The sequence below is a fragment of the Nelumbo nucifera genome, chromosome 4, assembly GCF_055504915.1.
Source record: "Nelumbo nucifera cultivar China Antique chromosome 4, China Antique-T2T, whole genome shotgun sequence".
NCBI lineage: Eukaryota > Viridiplantae > Streptophyta > Magnoliopsida > Proteales > Nelumbonaceae > Nelumbo > Nelumbo nucifera.
Window position 1 is genome coordinate 27,499,445 of NC_142652.1, and position 14,161 is coordinate 27,513,605.

General features: G+C 37.6%; 1 protein-coding gene across 1 annotated transcript; it reads right to left on the reverse strand.

Annotated features, from left to right (window-relative positions):
- Positions 1–3,480: 3,480 nt before the first annotated feature.
- On the reverse strand, positions 3,481–6,451 carry LOC104602930 (uncharacterized). The gene is made up of 4 exons (XM_010266803.3): positions 5,740–6,451; positions 5,254–5,345; positions 4,344–4,462; positions 3,481–3,785 (listed from the first exon to the last, which is right to left on the reverse strand). The coding sequence occupies exons 1-4, from the start codon at positions 5,948–5,950 to the stop codon at positions 3,707–3,709; spliced, it is 501 nt and encodes a 166-aa protein (XP_010265105.1). The 5' UTR covers positions 5,951–6,451; the 3' UTR covers positions 3,481–3,706.
- Between the last annotated feature and the right edge of the window lie 7,710 nt (positions 6,452–14,161).

Below are 14,161 nucleotides of genomic sequence, written 5' to 3' on the forward strand. Positions count from 1 at the left end.
CTTTCCACCTTTCAGAACTTTCATACCATGATAATAACCCAACACAATACCACCATTCGTATTCTACATTCTAACTCAGGGGGAGAATATTTTGATGGGGAAAATGGAGAATTTCAAACCTATTTAATGAAACATGGTATTCTATCTCAAAGATCTTGTCCAAGAACTCCTCAACAAAATGGAGTTGTTGAACACAAGAACCAACACATCTTGAGTATGGTGAGATCCCTCCTGCTTGACTCTCATGTTCCCGTTACCTTTTGGGTGGAGGCATCCAACATTGTTGTGTATCTCATTAACATCATTCCTTCTTTAGTTCTTGGTAATCAATCACATTTCTATTGTCTTTTTCATTGTTCTCCAAACTACTCTACACTTCATGTTTTTTGTTGCATTTTCCTTATATATCTTCCTCTCCCCATGAGCACACTAAGCTTACTGCTCAATCATCTATGTGTGCCTTTATGGGGTACCGTTTATAACATAAATGATTTCTCTGTTATGATCCTAAAGTTCACCATCTCTGTAAATCTCGAAATGTTATCTTTTTTTGAGAATCTGTCCTTTTTTTAATATGTTGTTAAATTACCGACACCATCTTTCTCTATTCTACATAACTTTACTCTTGCAAGTGATTCATTCTTGCCTCTTCAAGTCTATCACAAGAAGTATCCAGTTGCACCAATGTCTATGCCTCCTCCTCCATCGACCCTGATGCCTGTTCCTCTGACATCCTCAGACCTTGTGCCATCCACATCTATTTCTCATGTAAGTAATCCTTCACCTCCTACTCCCACTCCTTTACAACACTCTTCCAGAGTTACTTGTCCTCTTGACCGCTATGGATATTCTACTATTCATAGTTCCCTTTCTACTACTTTGTCTTCCATAGATATCCCTAAGTCTTACTGACATAATGCAACAATTGGCCATTGGAAAGCTACAATGGACTTGGAAATTCAGGCCCTATTGGAAATGATACTTGGGAGCTTGTTTCTCCTCCACAAGATGCCTCCATTATTGGCAGTCGTTGGGTGTACTCAATCAAACTGAATTCTACTGGGAGTCTAGGTAGATATAAAGCTCGCCTTATTCCTCAAAGGTACAAATAAGAACATGGCATTGACTATGAGGAGACATTTGTATTGGTGGCTAAGATGACTACTGTTCGGCTTATTCTTGCTATCGCTGCTATTAAACAATGGACTGTTCATCAGATGGATGTTAAGAATGCCTTTCTTCATGGGCATCTCCGTAAGGTACTGGATAGATATAAAGCTCGCCTTGTTTCTCAAAGATACAAATAAGAACATAGCATTGACTATGAGGAGACGTTTGTGCCAGATGCTAGGATGACTATTGTTCGGCTTATTCTTGCTATCACTGCTATTAAACAATGGATTATTCACCAGATGGATGTCAAGAATGCCCTTCTTCATGGGCATCTTCGTGAGATAGTGTATATGAAGCCTCCTCTAAGCTACTGGATAGATATAAAGCTCGCCTTGTTGCTCAAAGTTACAAACAAGAACATGGCATTGACTATGAGGAGACGATTGTGCTGGTGGTTAAGATGACTACTGTTCGGATTATTCTTGCTATCACTATTATTAAACAATGGATTATTCATCAAATGGATGTCAAGAATGTCTTTCTTCATGGGCATCTCCGTGACACAGTGTATATGAAGCCTCCTCCAGGCTACTGTGACGATTTTACTCTAGTATGCAAACTAAGGAAGTCCTTGTATGGGCTTAAACAAGCCCCACAGACCTAGTTTGAGAAGTTCAGAGGGGTTATTATTGAAACAGGATTTCAGTAGAGTGCCTCAAACTATTCCCTCTTCATTCTTCTCCGTCCTCAAGGAGTGACTCTTCTACTAGTGTATGTTGATGATATACTTATTACTGGTGATGACTTGGAAGGGATCACTTAGTTGAAGCAACTTCTCAGTCAGTCTTTCAAAATGAAGGATCATGGTCTTGTGACCTACTTTCTTGGTCTTGAGATCACTAGAAGTGCTCGAGGATATTTTGTTAATTAGCACAAATATGCTAGTGACTTGATTAAGATGGCCAATCTCTCTGACTTGAAGCAAGTTGATACCCCATTGGAACTCAACCTTAAGCTCAGTAAGGATGATGGACAACTCATTCCTGATGCTACATTATATCATCAACTTGTTGAAAACCTTATTTATCTTATTATGACTCGGCCAGATATATCATATGCTTTGCAGATAGTTAGCTAGTTTGTATCAGCTCCTCGACAATCTCATTTCTCTGTTGTGCTTTGGATTATCAGATATGTTAGAGGCACCTTATCTCATGGACTTTTCTTCTCATCTTCCTCATCTCCTTAGTTGACTACTTATGCTGATGCTGATTGGGTTGGTTGCCCTGACACCAAACGGTCCACCACTGGTTGGTGTGTTTTCTTATGTGATTCCCTCATCTCTTAGAAGTGTAAGAAGCAACAGATAATCTCCAAATCATATATTGAAATCGAATACCGTGCCATGTCCTTTGTTTGTAGTGAGTTTGTCTGGCTTAAAGCCCTTCTTCTTGATTTGACCATTGATCACTCCTCTCCCATCCCTTTATTTGGTGACAACATGTGTGTAATCAAAATTGCTTCAAATTCAATATTCCATGAACGGATTAAGTATATAGAGGTGGACTGCCATTTCATTCAAGGTCTTCTCATTACTGATCACATCACATTGCCTCATGTGTCTTCCAATCTTCAGCTGGCCGATCTTTTATGTAAGCATCAGTTTGAGGAAGAGTGTGGAGAGGACGAGGGTTAACTTTGTAGTTTTACTTTCTTTTATTTGACTCTTTTGTATATCTCTTTGTACATTACTGTACATATTTTACACTTGTAAGGATACAACTGCTCATTCTTACATTACTGTATTCTGTATATATTCTGGCGTGTGGAATGGAACAGTACACACCCATCCATTTTCGCGTGACTCTCTCTCTGGTTAGAGTTTTCTTTTTTCAACATTTCATTCTTCCATTTTCGTGTGACTCTCTCCTTTTCTTGGTAAAATGCAAAGGAAAAACTTCAGAATAGCTCATGTTTCTTAATTTGGTTGAACTCTATGGACTACAGCTTGGATGGTTGGATTCCAGCCAGCTTAGCAATTAACATGTGTATTATTAATCATTAGTTTCTAACAGTTTATTCAAATATTGACCCTCATATGATGCACCAGATCCATGGTGCTCAGGGCACCATCTGGGTCCCACATGATTGACGGCGGTGTTGGAAGGCACCATATTCCAAGGCACACTTCTTGGTTTAGACTCCAAAATCCAAGTCAAGAGCTTCATCAATATCATGTGAACCCACTGTACCTATGGTTGGCACTCAAAATTAAAAAAAAAATGTTAAAACTCCTTTACCTGTTAAAATTTTCCTTGTAAAACATAATAAATAAATAATACGGAATGCAAAGAATTTTCATCAAAATCAAAACAAACTGTCAAATTTTATTTTATTTTTAGGTAGAGAAACAAACTGTACATCTATTTTGACAAAAGAGAACCCTCCTAACAATGACATCTACGGATCTGATTTAGGCCAGAGGGTTGAGCAGGTATAATACAAGAAACCTCCAACCATATTGGCCACAACAAACAACTAACCACTTCAAAATATCTTTAAGTTGGTGATGCGAATGAGCCATCTTTCAAATTCAAGCTGGTTTCCTCACAACAAGAATGGGGCACTTGGCATGATGAACACAGTAGTCGCTAACACTCCCCAAAAGGGCCCTGTTTCAAGGAAAGAAGGAATCATCTTAACATCCAGGCTATGCAACAAAGAAACATTGATTTAGCAGAAGTATTTGATGAAGTTTGTCTTTAGATCCTACTAGACCCATACCCATATATGCATATACATTCACACACTAACTGATTTCTTCTGATCAGGAAAAAAACTAGGGGTCCCTTTAGTTTGTGGGAATATGGGTTTGGTATCGGAATCAGAATGGTTCATTCCAATTCCAACCATTTGGTTGGGTGGAATCGGAATTCAATTCCCACTTCTAGTGGAATAGCATTCTGCCATTTGAGGGAATGGTCATTTGAGGGAATGAGAATCCATTCCAGCCAATTCTGATTTCAATTCCAATTCTTATTCTAACTGTGAACCAAACGGACCCCTAGAATCAAGCAGGACTGCAGAGATGAAATCAGAATACTGCAATAACAATAACGGGAGAATATAAATTAATTATATATTTTATAATTCAATCAGAGCATAAGCTGAAGGAAATTATGAATATGAACCACATTGTATTGTCAAAAAGAAACAATAAGGTCACCTACCTCTTAATAATTCCCCGGCCATGGTTACCTAAAACCAGTAAATCGATGTTGAACTTTTCAACTGCTTCACATATAGCTTCTTTAGGATCACCGTTTGCTGTAATTGTCTTTGCAGTTACCTGTAACAAAACAAACCTTAGCATCACTGCATATTCTTAATGAATGCTCCAACTTCTTAATGAGCATAGGGTAACTAAAATGCATGCTTTGATGCAGAGAGGATGTCAAAAAAGAAAAAAAAAAAAAACAAAGAAAAGAAATAATCTTAAACAGAAACAGGAAACAGTATCAGACACGAATTGAACTAAAATCATATTTCTATCAATAAGGAGAGAGTTTAACAATATGGACTTATTGCCGATCACTATTTGAATACATGGTTCTAATAGCCATTAACTATAAGTTCCCCATTTAATTTTCCAGAGGAGATTCATTCACCAGAAAAAGAAAAAAGCAGATCATAGAACATTGTATTGGAAACTTTGTAGTTTTACTAATGACATATCAGAAATGAAAACTTGCAAACTAAAGACAACATTACATCTCATCTATAATATCTAACATAAACTTCAATAATATTCTACTGAACTTCATTGCGAAAACAACAAAGGATGGTTCCTTGGCCCTTAATATCTCAAATGACAACCTTTGCCAAGTCAATTCATCATCTCAGTCTATGTTGTAAGTGCAGAAGCAGAAGACATCTATATGCAACACCAGAGCCAACCTTTTTCATGCAACAGAACAAATGTATTAAAACTTCAATGACAGTAATTAATGCATGTATCATAATACCATTCCAACTGCACGTCTACGGAAAAATTGGAAATTGAAGTACAGAATGTACTGCTGTCATCCACTGTACAAATTACAAATTTTTAATGAAAAAGCCCAGGTGAATTGACCATACCCCACGACGTGCACATATTTCCTTGGCTTTTGCAAACATTTCTGATACTGCCTTCTGTTGCCATTCCCTGACTGAATCAATCAACTCTGGATCTGCAAAAGAAAAAAATAAAATGACAGAACAGGTAAGGAAAAAAGATACTTCAATGCTTTAAATCAGTCCATTACATAAAATCCATTTAACAAGATAAAAGAATCGATCTATCACTAGCAGAGCTTTTGTTTTCTGACTAAAATCCCTATAGAGCCCTCCCTAGCCTTTTTTTATTATTGCATATTGAATCATATTAGTCTCTCTCATGTAGAAACTTTCTGTTCATATTGTCTCATGGATAAGACAGTCAGTTCCCTTTTAGAATGCAACAGAACAAAAATTCAACAAAAAACAAACCCAAAACTTTTTAACTCAAAACACGAAAAATTAGTTCAACCAGTACGCAATTTCTGCAAATAGAAAATCGACAATTGGGAGGGAGGGAGAGCTTACTGGCAACCCCATATAGATAATTGTAATCGGCAGCAGGCTGCGCAGTAAAGATAGTAAGGGGCGAAACCGAAAAGCAGTGGCGAAGATTGTCGAGAGCCCAGTGGAGGGCATAGGTGCTGCATTCACTCTCATCAACGGCCACCAACACATTCACCTTTCTACTCTCCTCTTCCCTCTCTGCCACCTTACTCTGTTCTCCTTCATTTGCCATTTCTCTTCCCTTCTATACCGACTAGAATTCCACTCAACCTCACAAGACAACTCCTTCCTCTTTGTAAATTGCGTAGATCTCTTCTAACAAGATCGAATGAGGATTTGGGAAATATCACCTCTCTATTTATTTGCTGAAACGATGTAGCGACGGTATAGATTTCCGTCTATCTTGACCCTTTGTGTCAACTGTCGACTCAGCGACAGCGTTTCTCAACCCAATCCCATTCAAATATTCAAACTCCTCCGTAAGTTTTGGCAGTTGGGATTTCGGAGTTCGGACGGTATAAGAACAAGATACCCTGCGCAGGTGACAGACTAACAACTTGATTGCGGGTTTGCCACGTGGCTAATTCCCAAACCCAAAGAAGGAGATAGGTAACAAAACTCGTCAACCCGAAAACAACACTGGGCGCTGACTGCAGCACACAGCTTAGCTCACTTGTTCCAATTACGCTACCAAACCAATCTCAAAAAACCCAGGCACATAGTTTCGGCTGTCATTCTCACATCCGGTTTCAACGTCGATACGTAGCGGAGAGAGAAGAAAAAGGTCAAAAAGAGGGAGGAATGAAAGGGACTGTTTAAGGTGGGGCGGGGGCTCATAAGTCATAACTCACCAGTCACCACGTGTTGGCGTATAGCATGCCTGCATTTGCATACATAGATTAGATTCGGATCAATCAGTTAAACGACTCAAACGTCAAACCCACTGGATGGGTCCCACTCCCACCCCACGGAGATAGAAGAATCAGATCAATGAGCTTGGTGGGGGTGGGGCACCATTTTCTCATCATCGGATTCGGATTCAGAGGTTGTGGGCTGTGGAGTTGGTGCTTCTTCTTTTAAAATTAAAATTTATCATCTATTAAATAATTAAGCATTAATTATGTAAATATGTAATCAGCTTTATAATAATCAGTAGAGTACAAAAGTGGTCGACCAATGTGCGTCAATAATGACGATATATGCTTCTCAATCTCGTTAAAGTTGTAGGCTGTTTAGTGCGTTTTGTTTCATTTTGGATAAGATTTAAGCCTAAGGGAGATATGTATATATTTCCACAAAAAAATAAAAAAAAAGAAAAAGAAAACATCCTTTCTCTAACTTCTTGGTCCCGAGGAAGTACTACTCTAAAGCAAGCAAGCAAGGGAAACCAGACTGTTTACTCCTCCAATAATGCCCACAGAAATACCTATTTCTGGTTTTTCAACCGAAAATGAATCTTATTGCTTTATCCGGAGTCCATACATTACCAATGGAGACCACAGTTTTCTCTAGCAACCCACACTCGAAAGTCGAAACACAAAACCGTGTTTTAAAAACAAACACCTCACAATTTCCTTTTTACTGTTTTCATTAGCTAACAGAACAGAACTAATAAGAAACAAGAGAATTCAACATAGAAATGAATCACCATTACTTCAGAAAAGTTCAGAATAAACTACATATCCCCATTTCTTTTGTTATTGCAGTATTATGAAAAGTGATCGATCACTTACTTCAAAGATGAGGAATGGAGGGCACTAGACTAGGTCAGTATTCAGTAATTAGCTATGTAAGAGGCACAATGGAGGCCACACCCATGACCCAACAACATAGGTTTCTGACAACAAAGACTGGACACTTGGCATTATGAACACGGTTATTGATGACACAGTACTCTACAGAAGTCATGTTTCGACAAATTTGTCCAAATTTCCAGCAAAGCTAGAGAAACTATGTACGGCAACTGATTGTGCAGTTCAGAAAAAAAAAAAAAAAAACTGTTGTATAAATACCAAAAGAGGAGAATTTAGAAGTCCACAATTCATCTCTCAGCAACTTATCATCCTCATCATCCAAGCCTTATCCGATTTATATGGTGTCAGTTGCATGAGTCCTGTTTTGCCATTCTCTTCTGTTCAACATTAATTATAAAATATATAAATTCCTCTAATCAAAAGGCACAAGGTGGTATCAAATGGACATCCAATTAAGAAACCATCAATCATCGTAAATTCATAATTATCATCACCTAGGCCTTATCCAAACTATATGAGGTCGGTTATATGAATCTTTATATCAATTAAAGTAATAGCTTGATATAAATTGGTTATATGATACATCATCTCATACAAGATCACTATCTTTATATTCTGCAATTCCATCTTATGCAATGTTCTGCTTTTTATTTCAAAAGTTATGCATTAAGATCCAAAAAACAAAAAAAAAAAATCCAAAGGAAATTTTGGTGGAATAATTCCAACAAAACCAAGAAAACCCATTGAGTCAATTGGGAGGTAATCAATAGGATTAAGGTTATATCTGGGAGTGTTTATGTTAAAAATAAGTGTTTATTGAATAAGTACTTATTCATTTGACACTCAACTTTTTTAAGTGCTTATTTTAAAAAATAAGCATTTATTTCATCTTGGGCATTTGATGGTCTTTTTTCTTCAATAAGCACTTAAATAAGCAATTGTAACTTTTTTGTCCTTCATTTTCTTTCAAATTTTCAAAACATCCAATCCAAAGTGAATGAATAAAAGCATTTGATAGAAATGTTTTTATAGAAGTGCTTTGATAAAAATACTTTCATAAAAGTATTTTCTTGTAAAAGGGCTTTCGTAAAAGTACTACCATAAAAGTACTTTTATAAAATTACTTTCATATAAAAGTATTTTTATAAAAGTGCTTTCGCAAAAATACTTTGCTTTCGTAAAAGTACCTTTCATAAAATTACTTTTATAAAAGTATCGTTGTAAAATTGCTTTTGTACAAGGGTATAATTGGCATTCTAAAAATTTACCATGGATAATTTTGGGAGTAAAAATTTGAATAAGTGCTTATTGTATCAGCACTTCAAAAATAGTTGGAAATTTGGGCTTAAAAATAAGCCCTTATTTTTAAAATAAGCACTTAATTCGGGCTTATTTCTCAAACACCGATAAGTGCTTAATGGTGTGGTCACTGCCCAAATAAGAACTTATTTTGAATAAACACTTATTTTTAAGCACTCCCAAACATGGCCTAAATTAAGTGGGGGACCGGGCTTCGAAGACCCCCACTATTTCAATTTGCCTCTTTTAAGTAAACATGCATGGAGGCTTTACAAGGGGGAAGATAACTTGTGGGTCAAGGTAATTAAGGCAAAATACCTTAAAAATATGAGTTTTTTTTTTTTTTTTAAATCCAAAGTCCTCTAAGAAAAGATCATGGGGGTGGTAGAGCTTGCGATCATCAAGAGAAATCTTAATCTAGGGTTGGTGTTGGACAATAAACTCTAGAGATAAAGCCAGAATTTGGGAAGACCCTTGGTTCCCAAAAATTCAGGGTCATAAAATCCATGGACCGAAACCAAGAAACTCACATCTTAGTTTGGTTAAAGATCTAATCATAGAAGAAGAAAGGAGATGGAATGAAGAACTAATTAGACAAAGTTTCTTAGAGACTTGTGTGGAAAACATATTAACATCCTACTAGCCTTTGGAAACTGGCTGAATAATTTGCACTGGAGCATGATAGAAAATGGGGTTTTCTCTGTCAAGTCTGCATAATTTGTTACGAAATATTTATCAGAAAGTGGAGATGAATACACAAATCATCTGAATTATACTAGTATGGTCCTAGGAAAAAAGCATTAGTAACAAATTTGAGCCCTAAAAATTGACTCAAAAGTGAGGGTTCGTTTGGTTCATAGTCGGAATCGGAATCAAAATCCTTTGGAATCGGAATCGAAATGGCCTATTCCCAGTTGAAGGGATGAGAGATCCATCATATGGATGGTCAAACCCTACAGGAAGGTAGGGAAAAATTTCAAAAATTTCTCTCTCTCCCATCTGGGAATCACATTCCCTGTTTTAGAAAAACTGCATTTTTCAAGGATCAATCTTGAACCAAGAACCGAACCAGATCTGAACCAAAACAGTAGGAGAGGGATATACCTGATAAGAAGAAAATAATATCTTCCAATGGAGGTGTTCACGCCCAAAGAATGATCCAAGACTGCTCCCACTGAAGATGACACAATGCAGGGTGGAGCAAAATCAATAGTGTTCTTCCAAAGAACCAAATCCTTCACCAAGAATTCGCTGGAGGGTAGGTGAGCATGACTCCCAATCAGTTTTCCACCAAAAAATGATGTCAAGAACGCTTCTTGATTGCTCCTACAACAATGGAGGTCGAACTGGCTATGGCGGCAACTGGAGGAGAACGCAGGGAGAAGATGGCGCAGTCACACTGTTGTTGTCTTCTCTTTGAGTGATCTGAGATTTGATCTCTGGATCTTGGGATGGGCTGAATGGTTCGCCCTCTCCTCCTTTTATAGGCTTAAAGAGATCAGCTCCTAATCCCATTAGGAGTTTCCTGATTCAAATCCTTATTTGAATCTGGACTCTCTTTAAGTGATAAGGATAAAATCCTTATCTTATCTGCAGATTAGATCAGCTCTCTCCTAATCTCATTAGGAGGTTTCCAGATCCAAATTCAGATCTGGACTCTCTGAGTGGATAGGGATAACTCCCTATCATATCTACTGATCCAGTCCCAGATCCGTCCCTCTTTAATTAGTCCAACTAAACCAGTTCGAAATGGGCTTTAGGCCCAATAAGTTTGTGTGCTCATTAACCTTCCAAATTGCTGCCCAGTTGGACTTCTTTGTATGGTGTGAGACCCAAATATTGATCTACACATCAGCCACATGGGTTCAGCCCAGCCTCTTTTACAAGGCCTGGCCGAATTCACTGAAAAGACAATGAACCCCCTGAAGCCCATCACATGGACTCGTAATGGGCCCAACACTTACACTAAGTGGTCCCTAGGCCAAGTCACCTTATAAAAACCCAAGGATTGTGAGCAGATGCAAGATTAGCCCATCAAGTATTACCCTCAATGGTCTTACACTTAACCTCTCAGCCCATAATGATCAAACACTGCCCGACAAGAGAGGACATTTCCCTCGGCTGCAAGGAACAGTGCTGCACTCTCTGCTCACATGGATCCCAGGAATTAAAACCTTTTGCAAACATTTTGAAACCATAATATATATATATATATATATATATATATATATATATATATGTATATCCGTATATAAATATATTTTGCAAAACAAATTTCAACGATTGAAATCGATTGCTGACAGTCTTGCTTTCCATAAGAGAGAGTGCATCTCCGATAATTACCTTTGTCCGACAAAGGGGCTGATCCTTTCACTATGATCACCCACTCAGATGAATTCTCAGACTGTCCCAACATACCTAGGTTTTGCCCCCTCTAAGGATCTCACTGATTGGCATATCAAAGACAGCCCAATCCGACACCTAGTGCAGTATCATAATCGAGTCTAGGGGTCAGGTGTAACTTTCTAGTTTTGCCCACTAATCACCAAGGTCCAGGGCAATACTGGAAATCTGGTCCGGTTTAGGGTTTCAAGTAAACCTACACTGCATGTACCTTGGGTCTCACCCTGGCAGCTGAGACAGGCTACCCCAACACTTGGCGGCACATCAGTGTCAGCCTTAGCAGGATAAATCTCCCCAGACTTATCCAATGGCTATGAACATTCTAAACTAACACGAGTCTCATAAGTGTCCAGTTTAAGGGTATTACACAGAAACACACCACTATAACATGAATCAAATATGTACTTTATTCATTTACAATAAATGTTATAATGTACATCAATCTGATTGGAGCTAAGGGCATACACTGTCTAACACCAGTATGTGGACATTCAAACCTAGTAAAACATAAAATTCTTCATTTAAAAGCCAATTTTCATCAATAAAATGTCCGGTAACACAAATATAACTTGTGTTAAATTTAGAAGTCCAAACATCAGAAATAACTGTAACTTTAGAATTAAGATTTGATAACATATAAATTAAATTTTGTTTATATGAATAAAAAAATTTTAAAGCATCTGAGCTAATAGTATTCCAATAAACTTTTTTATATTGTGGATTTACATAATTATGTAACCATTTTTCATGTTTAGTATCTTTAGCTAACAAAAATGGTTGTTCAACATGTACAATGTATTTTTCTAATTCTTGCCTCATTTTTTCTTGAGAATATTTAAATGTACCAAACCCTCCCAGCCCAATTTATTTTTGTGTTCTTCTTCCTCTTCCTCTTCCTCTTCTTCTTCTTCTTCTTCTTCTTCTTCTTCTTTCTCATGGGTGAGCAAATGTCTACTCAAATGGCCAATACCACCCTTGCTACAATAGCTAAAGTCTTTCCTACATTTTGGTAAACATCTTTTTTTCCCTCCCCCTCAACATCATCTACTTTAAATATTTTTCAAACCGGGCTAATCAACTTAGAGGCCCTCTTTTTCTTTTCCCTAGTATCAGTACTAGGGATGAAAGTTCCATCAATATCAATAGCATCCATATCGGTGCTAACACTATCATGATGCGATTGAATATCGTCAACATTGAACATGTTAGGGATTTGGTTTCAAGATGAGCCATCCATTTTTTAAATTCTAAAAAATAAAAATTAATTTAATTGGACTTACCCGGATTGCCGGTTAGGAATCCCAACTTGATTTCAACGATTGAAGTCTTTCAACTCCAAAAGCTAATTTGAGATACGTGAGCTGGTTGAGCAAGCCTTCTTCTTGTTGAAACTTCAATAAAGTTGAGAATTAGAGAATCAGTCAATTAGAGTTTAGAGAATGTATGAGAGATTGGGCGATTGAAATTTGAGAGAGTATGAGAACTATAGAAGAGATTAAGAGAATTGTTTAATTGGTGTGATTAAAATGGTGGAGGATAGGGTTATTTATGGGAATTGAAAATAATTCAATTGCCCAAAATACCCTAAAAAATAGTCGTTTTTTAGTTGTTGTGAGGGATATTTTGGTCATTATAAAGTTATTTATCACTTTACCCAAAATGCCCCCTAAACTAGATGTTATATAGTTGTTAGGGGGCATTTGCGTCATTTTTTCTCCCCCCTAACAAAAGTACATAAATACCCCCTATATAGCTGTTTATAGCTATTAAGAGGGGTATTTCTGTAAACCCCCCCCAAAAGCTGAAACTAGCCGTTGGGGGGGTCCCTAACTGCTAGTTCTCGGGTGGGCCGAGCGCGGCCCACTACGGGCTCGTGGACCATGCCATGTTGGATCATCATGCCAGGCCTGGCATGGCCCACGTGCCATCGTGCCAGGCCTGGCACAACCCACATGCCGTTGTGCCATGCCGTGCCATGCCGGTCCAAAGTTGGGTCGGGTCATGCCACGAGCAACCCGCCCACTTTATACCTCTAGTTGTCAACAACAGAGGCCCCCAATAGCCAAAGTTTTATTATATTCTCTCATGTGTCTTATGAGTCACGTGGAGAGAGACATATACATATTAGAGGCTATCGAATATGAACAGCCATACAACCATATGTAAAATGTATCACATTAGCATATCTATTTGGCTGTGGCCCACAAAAATTGAGAAGTGTTAATTAGAGTATAAGATTCACGATGATAGATTACTCAAGTTCGAGTTTAGTTCAAGCATTTCCTTCTGGCATACATATCGTGAAGCAAACCAGGCGGCTGATTGGCTAGCTCGCAATGCCCTGTCCTATCGTCCAGCTAGTTTAAGTTTAGTCCCAAAGGATCTCGATCAGATTTGATTTTTTTATTCCTAGGGAAGGGCTACCCCCTCCCCCCCCGGTCCCATCTTGTGTAGCCCCTAAGTTTTTTCTATAAAAAAAAAGAGATTACTCACAGTTTTTTTACCAAAAGAAGAAAAAAGGGAGAAGCACTCTGCAACCCATACTCGCAATTTTTTACCAAAAAAAGAGAAAAAATGATTACTCGCAGTTTTTTACCAAAAAAAAAACGATTACTCGCAATTATCTGATAGCATACATAATGATAATGATCTCAATAAACCCATCAATCAAGGATTCAAGAGCTCGAGATCATTCAATCCATCGACCACGTAGCTCATGATATTCATTTCACCTTCGCTCATTAGCTAGAAGGCATGAAATAGAACGGGCAATTACCCCTGAACTTTTAATTTTCTAAGTATATCATTGAAGTTCTCTTCATTGCTCTAATATCTCCTTGCAAAATTCTGGCTAGATTCAATATACATTAGAGAAAGGAGTGGATAATTTTTATATTTTAAGATGAAGAGAAACAATAATGTCAATGAAATGAAACAAGAATTAACAAAAAACTTATTTTTCTATGTCAGTGAAATGATTCTTGTTT